Consider the following 13,447-nt stretch of genomic DNA (forward strand, 5'->3'; position numbering starts at 1 on the left):
CTCTCTCTCTCTCTCTCTCTCTCTCTCTCTCTCTCTCTCTCTCTCTCTCTCTCTCTCTCTCTCTCTCTCTCTCTCTCTCTCTCTCTCTCTCTCCTCTCACTCCTCTCTCTCCTTTCCCTCTCTCACCCTCCTCTCTCACAACTCTCCTCCTCCCGTCTCCAGCTGTAGCCTTCTTAATGTAGTTTAATGGCTTTACAAAGAAAGCCAGGGTGAGGAGCGCTTCTCAGTGGCTGTGGCTGGACCATGACCTAGCTGACCATGAACTTGGAGGGGCTTGAAATGATAGCAGTTCTGATCGTCATTGTGCTTTTTGTTAAATTATTGGAACAGTTTGGGCTGATTGAAGCAGGTTTAGAAGGTAAGGGAGTGCTTTTCAGTCACTCATAAAAATCCTGTTTTGTAATTAAAAAAATTCTTTAAGAGAATGTTAGAGGCACCTGAAATGAGAACAGAGCGATGTGATTCTGGGGTGGACCTGCAAAAAAAGCAGGTTTCTCAGGGAAAAAAAAAGATTAACAAAATAAACTTTTGGCAAGTTGTGGTGATATTTTCACAGCAAAAGAATGTTGAAAACACTATGAGGAGCACTTTGAATCTAGAATCAAAACTGAGAAATAAAGGGTTGATAGTTTGTGTCAGCTCATAGTCAGAGCATTTGGTCCCTGTTGTTTTCGTTAGAGTTTGGTACAGGATATTGTCTTTTGATTGTAACGGCAGATATCATTTGTGTATGTTGTGGGTTGTACTTGTCTCATGTATGCAAACGCACTCATTAGATAGGACCGGCTATGCATTTGGGAAGTCTTATGGTTTAAGATCGGACACTGAGGAGCAAGCTTTTTCATAAGGTTGTGTGCAGGGATGCTGTTGTTATCTATTTTACAATCTAATGGAGACTCTATAGAGAAATGAGCCTCCAACTCCTGTAACAGATTAAAGGGATTCTAAACAAGCCTTTCGGCATTGCAAGTATTGTTATTTATGTTCATTAGAAGCTGATCCTGTTCTTAACAGTCTTCTCTCCCTTTAAAAGTGAGGTCTGTTCATGCCTGTATCTTTCCACGAACTGAGTGTGTCTCGGAGGTCTGAGTAAATTTTGAGTATTATTTTCTTACTAATCAGGACATATTTGATATACGTTTGTGTTCAGCCAGTCATTGTTTCTCAAAAGTTGGCAGTGCAGGTTTTAAAAGCATCTTGTGCTGCTGCTTGACAGTGTTGCTGTAGCATTCTCCCTTGAAGTTTTAAACTTGAGTAAACAGAAGGAATACTAGCAATGTCTTTACATCTTCAGCTATTCCAGTCCTCCAGGGAGGTGGCCACAATGTGACATAAATACAATTATTTTTACAAATAGCAAACATCAAATTAAAGTAAGTGTGTCACTCTGATGTAGGTTACCAGAAACCTACATTTATAACTCATTGGAAGGAGGAGGAGGGAGTGGAAAGCAAGGTTTATTAAAGTAATTTTAATAGAACTTTGCAGAATGCATATTGTGGCTCTTTCTGAAGGAAATATTTGGTAGTTTCAAAGTGAGGAAAAATCCTATATTTTGGAAATGGTCAATGTCTTTAAAATTAACTTTTTTGTATATTTTCATTAAACAAGTAACATGACTTGGCTTCTGTGTGCATTACTGTAATTTTACCTGGTAGTTATGACTGGAACATCTCATATTGATGTGGAGGCTTTTATGGTTTTTCTTCTCTTTGAGACTGCAAGCTTCATGAAATACTATCGTAATTCCTAGCTCTTTGGAGGAAGTGGTTGCATCTTATTTTATGCTACAGATGTGGCCCTTCTTTACACTCTTATGCCCAGGGTATTCATTGTGGGTTTTGTGATGATGCCTACTCTAGTGTTAGATTTGTTTCTTTCAGGAGCATGAATATTCACCTCTTAAGAAATAACTTAGGGCTGTTTCTTCTAAGGACTGCTAACCTCTATGAAAGTATTCAGTATTCCTTTTCTTTGCTACTTCTATTTAAACCTGTACTAATCTGTATGAATAGTTTCTTTATTGAACTTTATATTGTATTGTTAGTATTATTATTGACATTGTATTAACACTGCAGAGAGAATTAGATTTCCTCTAAACTTCACTATAAAACTCTGATTTCTGGTGTTTATTCGAAAGTACTTTTCAATGGTAAAATGTTGGTTACCATACTATAGTGGAATTGTACATAGTAGGTAAAAGTTAGGGGATGTGTAACAAAATGATGTATTTTATGCCTGAAATATTTATCAGACTTATTTCAATGTCAATTTAAGAATCAGAAAACTTTCTAAGAGTATACAAATTAATTCCTGGAGATGTGATATAAATAAGTTGATGATATAGCTCATTGTTTAGTTTACCTACATACTTTAAAGCTACAGGCAAAGCTTAACTATTGAAAGCATTAAATAATATTAATATCAAAGTAACAATTTGTTCCTGTCCTGAAACCTTCTTCATACAAACAAGGAAACTCTGATACTCATTTCGTTCAGATCTCTTTCCCCACAAGTGTTCCTTTCCCAGCATCCCACACGTCCTAGTTGGAGAATACGGCCCGCTTTGTCACTCTTATTTCTATTTGTGACCCGTCCTATAAAGGACCCTGAGACTAAGTAGGGAAAACTGAACTTGGTTAACTATCAAGAATTGTTTTTTTTAAAAGGCTACCCTAAATGATTAAAGCTTTTTATTTCACTTTATAACTGTTCTACAGTGTAGGCATCACTCAAAATGTAGTTTGAATTTATATTTTATTATTATTTTTTTAATTAAAAATTCTGCCTCCTCCCCGCCTCCCATTTCCCTCCCCCTCCCCCAACTTCCCTCCCCCTCCCTCTTCAGTCCAAAGAGAAGTAAGGGTTTCCTCTCCTGTGGGAAGTCCAAGGTCCTCCCCCTTCCATCCAGGTCTAGGAAGGTGAGCATCCAAAAAGGCCAGGCCCCCCCAAAGCCAGTACATGCAGTAGGATCAAAACCCAGTGTCATTGTCCTTGGCTTCTCAGCAGCCCTCATTGTCCTCCAAGTTCAGGGAATCCGGTTTTATCCAATGCTTTTTCAGTCCCAGTCCAGCTGGCCTTGGTGAGCTCCCATTAGATCAGCCCCACCATCTCAGTGGGTGGGTGCACCCCTCACGGTCCTGACTTCCTTGCTCCTGTTCTCCCTCCTTCTGCTCCTCATTTGGACCTTGGGAGCTCAGTCCGGTGCTCCAATGTGGGGCTCTGTCTTTAGGTTGTATTGTGAAGGGCAAGAAAATACAATATTTACATGACATATTTTAAAACTTTGTCAAAAAATGTACTTTATAATAAATTGTTAATATAAAACTTTAGAGATTTTGTAGTTTTTCTTTCTGAGGGCTTTAGGTTTCCATTTCTTGTGGGAAATTGGGAATGGTACCATTAAATACTTAATGTTCATCTGTCCCAGTATTTTAAACACATTTAAACACATGATGCTGCACATTGACCCCTGACATATTTTCAAACACAAAATATTGATATCTGACAGGTAAAATTATTGCACTTGAGAAAATAAATAATAATCAAAGTATGGATGCTTATGTCTCTCCTGTCACTCTGTCACTCTCTGCCTTATAAGTCAAGTTTACCTCTCAGTTTAAGATGAGAAAGCCGGGCTCGATAATCTCCATGGGACTTTCTATTTCATAAATTCTATAGGCCTACCTACCAGGTAATTACAGTTTGATAATTTATATAACATATATTCTTTAATAAAACAGAACATCAATGGCCTACTTTGTAATAGGTAAACAATGTAACTGTCAGACTTGCCTTCCTTTTCTGTGGTAGGCTAATTCATTATACCCCAGGCAAGTGTTTATTGCATTTCCAGGTATTTCTAGATTTTGGTATTTGAGGATGCAATTTCAGGCACCTTTGGTTTAGTTTCTCATAATTTATGTAGAGTCTTATTAAGAAATATGACTATTATATTATACTTACATTTGTAATTTAGTTAAACTTCAATTAAATTCTTTTTTATGAAATAATAGTAGCTGAAGAGATAGCTCCAGAGTTTAGAGTATTGGCTGATTTTCCAGAAGATCTAGAGTAGGTTCTCAGTACCCACATGTTGTGTCACAGAAATCTGTAACTATGGTCTCAGGGTATCTGATGCATTCTTCTGGCCTCCACGAGTGCTAGGCACACAGGGCACACTGATATGTATTCAAACAAAACATCATATACACTTATTAACATCAGATTAGTATGCATATAAAACCATTGGTGCTGATTTGAGCAAAGTTTTAAGGCTAAGAGATAAAGTCAGTGGATACTTTTTTATATTGATTGTTCTTTGTACTAGATGAGTAAGTTTAGGAAACTCCAGAGCAATGAGAGTTTGGAATATGCCTAAAATTTCACCACATAAATTGCCTCTTCTCCAGCCATAAAAATGAAAGTAGTTTTCTGTTAATGCATTCCAGAGAAAAATTGAATCAAAATATTAATGGTAAAGCTATTTCATTATTTCTATATGCTGTACTTGGCTTTGGAAATATCTGCATTTTAACCAAATACATACAAATTACATTCAAGTGTTAGTGAAAAAAGAAAGAAAGAAAGAACAGTCCTTATATCAAGCTACAATAGAGAACAATTATTAAATGTATTAAAACAATGGAAAAAGAATGCTCATAGTAACTGTCTCTTACATAAAAATAGATGGATGAGCCGGGCGGTGGTGGCGAACGCCTTTAATCCCAGCACTCGGGAGGCAGAGGCAGGTGGATCTCTGTGAGTTCGAGACCAGCCTGGTCTACAAGAGCTAGTTCCAGGACAGGCTCCAAAGCCACAGAGAAACCCTGTCTCGAAAAACCAAAGGAAAAAAAAAAATAGATGGATGATGATCTGTGTCCCCTTTAGAATCAGTATAAAGTTTCATCTCACTTTATTTAGCAGATATGAGTAATTCTAGACTAAAAGCTTCCTCAAAGTATTAGACGGTAGCATATACTCAAGGAAAGACGTTTGAAACCTAAGTCATTAGCTCTTTCATGTCGTGAAGTGTGATGGTAGAACTGTGGCTCGGACCAACTACAAATCCATGCTCTCTGTCCATGATCTCAATCACTTACCGGTGACCAAGTGACTGACTGGGGTGATTGTGGTGGAAGGATATTATTCCCCACTGGAACTGTTAATTGAAAAATGTAAAGAAGAAATTAAAAAAAAACCTAGATTCTTCCATCCAAAAATATAACGAGAAGCCAAAGGTGTTTTCATGTATTGTCTAAGAGAGCTCCTTTCTAAACTGTACAATTTACAAAAATAAAAGTCCTTAAATGCTTTAATATACCATTTTTAATGCCATATGGGAATGGAATTGGGGGATATTTTCAACATTTGACATTTTTAGTGACCCTTTATAGTAAATATTTTCTGTATTGTTTAAGCATTAGTACTTAAAGGAAACTAATGGTAAAAAAAAATGAGCACTCAGATATTAAACCTAGAGGATGTAGAGCTATTTTGTCTGGATTATGGCAATATCTTCAATATTTATTCATCCTGAGATTTTAGACTATTACTTGACCTCCTTATGGATATAGTTATACTTTACTATATTTATATATTCTATAAAAACTATGACAAATAGGCCGGGCGGTGGTGGCGCACGCCTTTAATCCCAGCACTCGGGAGGCAGAGGCAGACGGATCTCTGAGTTCGAGGCCAGCCTGGTCTACGAGAGCTAGCTCCAGGATGGGCTCTAGAAACTACAGGGAAACCCTGTCTCGAAAAACCAAAAAAAAAAAAAACTATGACAAATAATTTTAATACCTCATTTGACTGATAATTACATGCAAAGTGGGCATATGTTAAACAAAAGTTGTTATTATGTAATGGTATAATGTAGGCATATTAATGTTATAGTATAGGCACATTAATTGTATAGTATATTTTATTTCATTTCTGTCCTCTGAAGTAAGTATTGTCACCTTAGAGATGAGGAAACTTAGTAATTCAGAGTGAATGAGCTCATAACTTATAAAACTGAGTTTCAAATTCAAAACATCTAATTCAAAATACTGTTTTATAATCCTAACATGCTACATATTATGGTAAAATGGAAATGGTCAATAAGCATGTGGCAGGGATAAGGTGTTAGATCAGGCATCCATAGTAGCCAGATAGTACAAACCTTTGCTGATTATAACCCACTGGATCAAACACATCATGAAGAAGATTTGGAATTCTGCCTTATCAACCAAATAAAATATCTACATGCTCTTGGATGAAAATGGAGGCAGAAGTAGTAAAAATGCCCTCTTGAAAACTGGTGATAAAATCTGTTTCTGTTTGGGAATGATGGGAAGATTGATGGAGATAAATGGCTTTTCATTCTTGTGACACAAAGAAATTCAATGTGAGATGCTGCTTGCATCCAGTTCAGAGATACTTTAATGAAATTGTCTGAGACATATAAAGCTGGTTGATTGGCACATTGGCAGCTAGAACATGATGATCCATATGAGTAGCAGCATTCTGAAGGAAATGTACGAAAAACTGATTAGGAGAGAAACATATCCTCATTTGAGGGTGTGGGTTGATTGGGACAGTTGTCTTGACCACAGAAAATATTTATTCTAGCCTTTAATAAAAAGTATAAAACAAAGCCAGGTGACAGTGGCCCATACCTTCAATCCTAGCACTTTGGAGGCAGAGACAGGCAGATCTCTGTGAGTTCGAGGCCAGCCTGGTTTACAAAAAAAGTTTCAGAGTAGCCAAGGGTGTTACCCTGTATCAAAAAACAAACAAACAAAAAAAACCAACAACAGCAGCAACAACAAAAAAGTATAAATCAAGAAGGAACACAGGAGGTTCTAGCTACCTGGGACAGTATAAAGATTGGAATGAAAACCAACCTCACTGAGGAACTTGCAAACAGGATTAAAAGAGGCTGCAGATACCGTTCCCAACTCATGCTGTCAAATATGGATGAGTTCAGGTGTTGTTTTTATAGAAGGCTAACTGAAGTTTTTGATGGAATAAGAATGTGCTTAAGATCACAAGGGAATAGCAAAGACGTCCAGATTACTTTCAGAGTTACAATAGTGGCGCTGATCCAAATGGCATTCATTATGGCTATAGAGAGTAAATACAAACAGGACAAAAATAAATTATAGTTATATGTGATATCATCATTCTCTACTGAATTTTCCCATACATTTAAATGTTATGGTGGTTTTTTTGCATACAGCTTTATATAAATACATTGGGAATTTTTAGCTATGATAATCGATTGAAACTATGAAGAAGACTGGAAAATAAGGGAAGGTGCATCTGCAATTTACATAACTGAAGTTTTGACTTATCAAGGCTGCACAGAATGGAATCAGAAATTACCTGGATCAAATCAATCATTCCATATGCAAAGACACTGAGTCGCAGAGAGATGAAAATGCCTGTGTTGTTCATCAGGAATGTTTTTTTTCTCTAAAGGAAATTAAAATGAATTATCCTAAGAAGATAAACTTTAAACATGATCTGAATTCCATAAAATCTTTATCTTAGTTGCAGCCTTCCTGTTCTAATGGACCAATCACTCTGAAGTCTGGCATTCTAGGGATCTGAAGACAGTGAGGCTGTTTGCCAGTGTATCACCCTCATTAGATACAGATGGAATATAGAGAGCTTTGAGCTTAATTTGTAGACCATAAACTGAAGGGTTTTACATCATTGAGATTTGACTCTTTAAGTTTTATAGTACATATTCATTAGTGTACGAGAGTCTGCACAGTCAGTGGCCCAGGGAATGAAGTTCTATAATGCCAAAGTTAAATTCCAAATGCATATATGTTCTATAGTCACTATAGATGTTTATTACCCTAATTTTTAAAATCAGAAGGCTCTCACATTTCCTTTCCCATTGCTTGTTTGCCATAATCTTACTAGTACTCACCCTAATATCCTTATACAAAATTCAAAGGTGTGATGAAACACGTCTATATTCTCTGCAGTAACGACGTTGTAGCAGAAGTATCTGCTCCCATCCTGGCTAGATAGTGAGTGCCAAACCAGCCTGAATTGCACAATGAATTCCGTAACGCCACTTGTCTAAAACAAAACAGTGGCTTGACATGTAACTCTGTGTAGAGTACTTTTCTATCATGAATAGAAAAAGTACTAGTTCTCATTTCCTGCATAAATAAAAAATATATAAGTAAATAAATAAATAAATAGAATCACTATCATTGGAAAATCTGTTGGAGTCATGCCTTTAAAAAGCATTTGAATTAATCTGGAGGCTTATCGTCAAGACAAATCTTGTTCCTAATATTATATCAATTGTATATCAATTGTTTCAGTTCTTATATGGAAGCCAAGGAATTCAAATGCTCAAAGCACATACTCTAAGTCAATAAGGTTATTACCAATGAAGAACCAGCTCTAACACATGCATCTTTATGGCCCTGTGTATGAACCACAATCTTCTTTACCTCTGTTTCCTTTTACCTTGTGGAAATTGTCACGGCACGTGTCTATTCTGATGAGTGGAGATGGGTTGGTATTTATATGTGTCGGAAGTCTGCCTACAATTATAATAAATTATTTCTATTTTTACACTGTAGCTAGACACCTTACATTTTAATCCAAACAATAGAAGTCACCACTCAACATCTGAAACCAAAAGCTACACTCTTTGATTGCCAAGGAAGTGAGAGATATCCATATATGATTCAATGATTTAAAAGAAGCTTAACATTGTCTGAAGAATGGTTGCTAATAGGACATTGTCAATGCTTAACTGTATTGAGCTTTAAATATGCTTTGATGGCTGCTTCATTCATTAAAGACAGAATTCACTGCCTTTCTTCAAACTAAAGTATGAGACCCTTTCATTATATGTATGCAAGGTCATTTGTTGAGAAACCTCAAAATGTCTGCTCCCAGATTAGACATGGACATAGGGGTATAACTATAAATAAGAAGGTAAGACCTCTTTTCCTTCAATGTCATCTAATAAGCATCAAGGTGCTAGATGTAAACAATGCACCAGAAGTAAAAAGGCTCATTTATTTAGTCATGTGCTGAATACGTATCTGTACAATGATCCATATTTTGTTCTTAAGACAATAACTCACAGTAACAAACATATTTCTAGTTCTTATAAATATACTATTGAGGAAACAAGACAAAAAGATAAATAAATATATATATATATAATATTTAATAAAGAAAATGTAGATAATCAAAAGAAGACAAAATATGGTTTGTGACAGAATAATAGGAGAAAGTCATTATGATAAAGCAGCTTGTATGAAAATACTAGAAAGAAATGAATTTCAGAGATACATTCAGAAGAAATCCATTGACAGGGATTCCAGGCAACAGGCCTGCCCAGTTCAAGAACTCTCAGCTAGCTATGGCTTTTATATTGAGGAGCTGAGAGTGTAGTGTAGTTGAAGCATTGTAAACTTGCTGTGTACAGCTGGAAGCAATGCAGTCATAGTTAAGGCCATATCATACTGAACCTTTGCAAGTCTCAGGGATTTATTTTTGATCCCGGAAGCTGCTGAAGTAGTGGTTTGTAACGTCTCTAGAAAGTTATTGCAGCTTCTGTTTAACCCTTGGAATCAGTTTCTCTATAGTGGCTGCCAGCTGAAGTCTTTATCTGGTGTCCTCTTGGTGATACCTCACTGTCAAACATTTTTCAGGTTGTAGGATCATTGTCGATTGTCAGGCTCTCTTTATCTGGAACCAGTGTCTGACCTTTACTGATCTTTACGGTGTGCTCATGCCCGAAATCATCTTTATTAAGCAAAGTCTGCTCATCTGCTACCACAGAGTGTGAGCAGATCTCAACTTCCTTTTTAACAGGCAGTTTCAACACCATAGCATAAAAACCACCTCTTGATCGCACCATTAGAAAGGGTACAAAGTGTCTTAATATGGCTTTTCTAGAGAGGAGATGCTAAAAAGCCAAGTCACCTTCCTTGAGTATTTGTTATGGTGAAATTATCAGGACAGTACAGGTGAAATTAAGACTTTCACAAAGGGAAAAGCATATTGCTTCCCTTTAAGTAGCTTCTCCTCCATCACATGAGTTTCAGTAATAAATATCTAAATTGGGCACATTCCAAATTGAGAAGAGAATAATACATTCCCCCACTATTTATATTAAAACATAATTTGTGGAACTAACAAGATTTATGGAATTGTTGCCTAGCCCCCTCAATTTATGCATAAATTGAGACCCAGGAAGGTTAATTGACTCGTTAGAAATCATAACACTGTTAGTAGCATAGATACCATAATAATTATATCATTGTGATATAACAATAATTATATTCAAGGTGAGGAGCTAAGCATTTAACTTATTTTAGTATCCAGTTTTTACAAAGCTTTATAAGAATAATCTTATTAGTCACAGTTACAGAAATGCTGACTCTTTATTTACTCAGCAATATATTGTTTAGATTTTTTTTTCACACTATTGCTCTTTTCTGGTTTCATTATCTTATTCTCAAGGTGATGGGTAAAGGAATTTTCTGTTTCAGAAAATCGAGGTACCTCATGAGAATATTAGCAGGCCACAATGTAGTGTCACAGAATCGGGAGCAGGGGAACCACCTTTGGTTAAGCAATCAATCAAGACTCTGTTCTTGTTGTTGAAGATTGTTGATGATAAAAAAGACACAATAGAATTCCTGTCTCCAGTGCTCATATTGCCGGCAAGTAGAAGCTGACACAGTGTGGGGCTCAAATCAAGGAAGTTTCTGGTCTGATAGAATAGAGTGGGCATCACATCGGGTGCTAATGTCATCAATGGCACTTTGAGAAGTTCTTTACTGATCATTCTTCATGCCCTTTCATCAACAATACCTGTATGACTCATGTTGACTGTAATATCTATGAGGAAGCTATGATTGAAATTTTAACCAGAGATAAAGCATATGAATGTATGTTCATAAAGTTTTAGGCATAGGATATCACACTCAGAAATGGTCAAGACAGTGTTTGAATCCAGCTTGTCTACCTAGACACCAAAGTTTCTTAGGTAACCTGAACTGGCCTCCCAGACAGAGGCACATACTGGGCTGAGATAGATATACTTGGAAGCAATTTAAGCATAAAAAGAAAATCTTTGTAGTGCCTGTATACCCTTCTCATTCACATTTAAATGCTAGTATTAAAGCCCATATAATGTACATTTTAAATGTATGATTTTATTTATTTTTGTTTCTTGTAAATCCTACTTCCTCAGGATATATATATATATATATATATATATATATATATATATATACTAATCAAAACAAAAACAAAACAAAACTTACCCCAAAACAGGCCCCTGTTGTGATTTTGAAACATCTTACCATTTCTGCAGTGACTAAATTCCATGCTTTGGACACAAAGAATAAGATCCAGTCTTGCTAGATATGAAGTTTCCATTAGGGGTCCACATGACTCTCTTCAACATCATAGCCAAACTGACAGAAGGCTGACAGAACGGATGTGCTTATTTGACAATATACTATTTGCATACCTTGCTGACTGCAGTGGGCCTGTAGTGCTCTTCCCTTTGGACTGTCCCAGTCATTTATTAGGCTTGGGTCTATGAGAGGTGTCTCAAGGCCTTTCTGAAGGATAGCTAAGAAGAGCAAGTAGAGACCTCCCCATGGGGCAGGCATGTATTTAAATTTTCCCCCTTCAGTTACATATGATTTACATATATAATATAAATATACTCTACAGCAATTAACCTGAACCCACATTGAGCCTGAAATCATCAGGCCTCAGAGAATTGTTGTGAAGACTGGTAAGATAGATGGACAATGATTGGCAATTCTTGTTAATGTGTGCTCTAAGAAATGACTACTAACTGTTAAGTTGCAGCATAAGAAGCCACTGAGGAAATGAGGTTAGCGGTGTTTATGTTATACATGGTTAGCTAGATGCATGCTGCTTAGGTGAACTCTAGAAATATCCATGCCTCTGTTTGTTCTCTTCATTTTGGAAAGATGTGTCCACAAAGCCCATTCTTCATTCACTGACCTATGTTTACTGAGCTTTTTTTTTTTTTTTTTTTTTTTTTTTTTTTTTTTTGGTATTGTGATATCATGGGAAATTTACTGCTAACATCCCTGATATAGTGGAGGAGCTTACTTTGTTTACAGAGAGAACCCTTCATCTGTAATCTGTGGTCAGTCAGCGAGCAGAGAATGTTAGTGTAGACGATGGTACACTCATATAATGTTTATCTTTCTGATTGTATTTCTTCTGGCTTATTAGGAAGCAGGAGAAGGAGGAAATATTTGTGAGGTGGAGAATCTGGATTTTTTAGGTAAAGAACATACAATAGTGTGACTCGGTCCCTGGGGGAAGTAAATTTGCTGAGCAAATGTGAAAAGATTGTTAAGGCATACTGAGTGCTCATTTGAGATTTGTATTTATTCTTTGAAAAGAAGTCTCTTCTGACTCTCATAAAGTATGTTCTTTCTTGGGTCCATTACAGCAAGACTGTTTACTACCCATGTTCCAAGACAAAGGCAGGGCCGCATTGGAGAACAGAAAATAGTAAGGAAATTAAAGTCTTCTCCTCAGGACACGAGTGCGCCTCAGTTTCCCACATAAAAATTAAGTACAACATATCACATCATAGAATCAAAGTCATGGAAAATTAAATTTAACAAGATAGGAAAAGTGTCATGAAAGCCAATGGAAAGTCTCAGTTCTCTATGGTGTACCCACAATAGTATAGTATATACCAAAGCAGTCAGTAAGGTTCTCAGCAAGGAGAACTCAACAAAATGTTGACAAACAGTGCTGTGTCATTGGTAGAAACACTTGATTCTATAGTCAGGCTATGCTGGAAGTCACATATGTTCTCCAGAAAGTTGTTGTGTTAGTATCTTTCCTGTTGCTTTCGTAAACTACACTGACAAAGGAAATTTAAGAAAGGTGGGGTCAATTGTGGCTCCCTGTTCAAGGGTATAGTCCATCACAGCAGAGAAGTCAGGATGGCAGACCTCTGCAGCCACTGGCCGCTTGATGCCCACACCAGGAACAGAATGGTAAATGTATGTTATCAATGTCTATATAAAATTGTGAAAGTGTTCAATTCCCCCCCCCCAAAAAAAATGTAACCAAAACATTGAATTTGATAACAACTGAGCATTGGAGTTTGTTGGCAGATAACAGAATCGGTGATTAATAGATGGTGAATTTTTCAAAATAAGTAAAAAAAGTAATTTTTAAGTTAAAAATGACAAAATATTTACAATGTAATTTTTAAGTTAAAAGAGCAAGTTTTAAAATGACATACACAATAAAGTTTTTATTAATAAATATGTACATACAATGGAGCAGTTGAACTTTTCATTTCTTCTTTGAACATGTACACTTTCCAATGCATTCATATAAAAACTAGCAGTTAATTTTAAAAGCAAAATAATATTAGTATAAGATGCATATTTTT

At 36.3% G+C, this 13,447-nt stretch overlaps 1 protein-coding gene across 1 annotated transcript in view; it reads left to right on the forward strand.

Annotated features, from left to right (window-relative positions):
• The first annotated feature begins 258 nt into the window (after positions 1–258).
• The window catches only part of Kcnip4 (potassium voltage-gated channel interacting protein 4), a 486,636-nt gene continuing 473,447 nt past the window's right edge, over positions 259–13,447 (forward strand). Inside the window, exon 1 of the mRNA XM_038335455.1 lies at positions 259–358. Coding sequence (XP_038191383.1) covers positions 259–358 — 100 coding nt within the window. The remainder of the gene's footprint in view (positions 359–13,447) is intronic.

Source organism: Arvicola amphibius, chromosome 1, assembly GCF_903992535.2.
Source record: "Arvicola amphibius chromosome 1, mArvAmp1.2, whole genome shotgun sequence".
NCBI classification, from domain to species: domain Eukaryota; kingdom Metazoa; phylum Chordata; class Mammalia; order Rodentia; family Cricetidae; genus Arvicola; species Arvicola amphibius.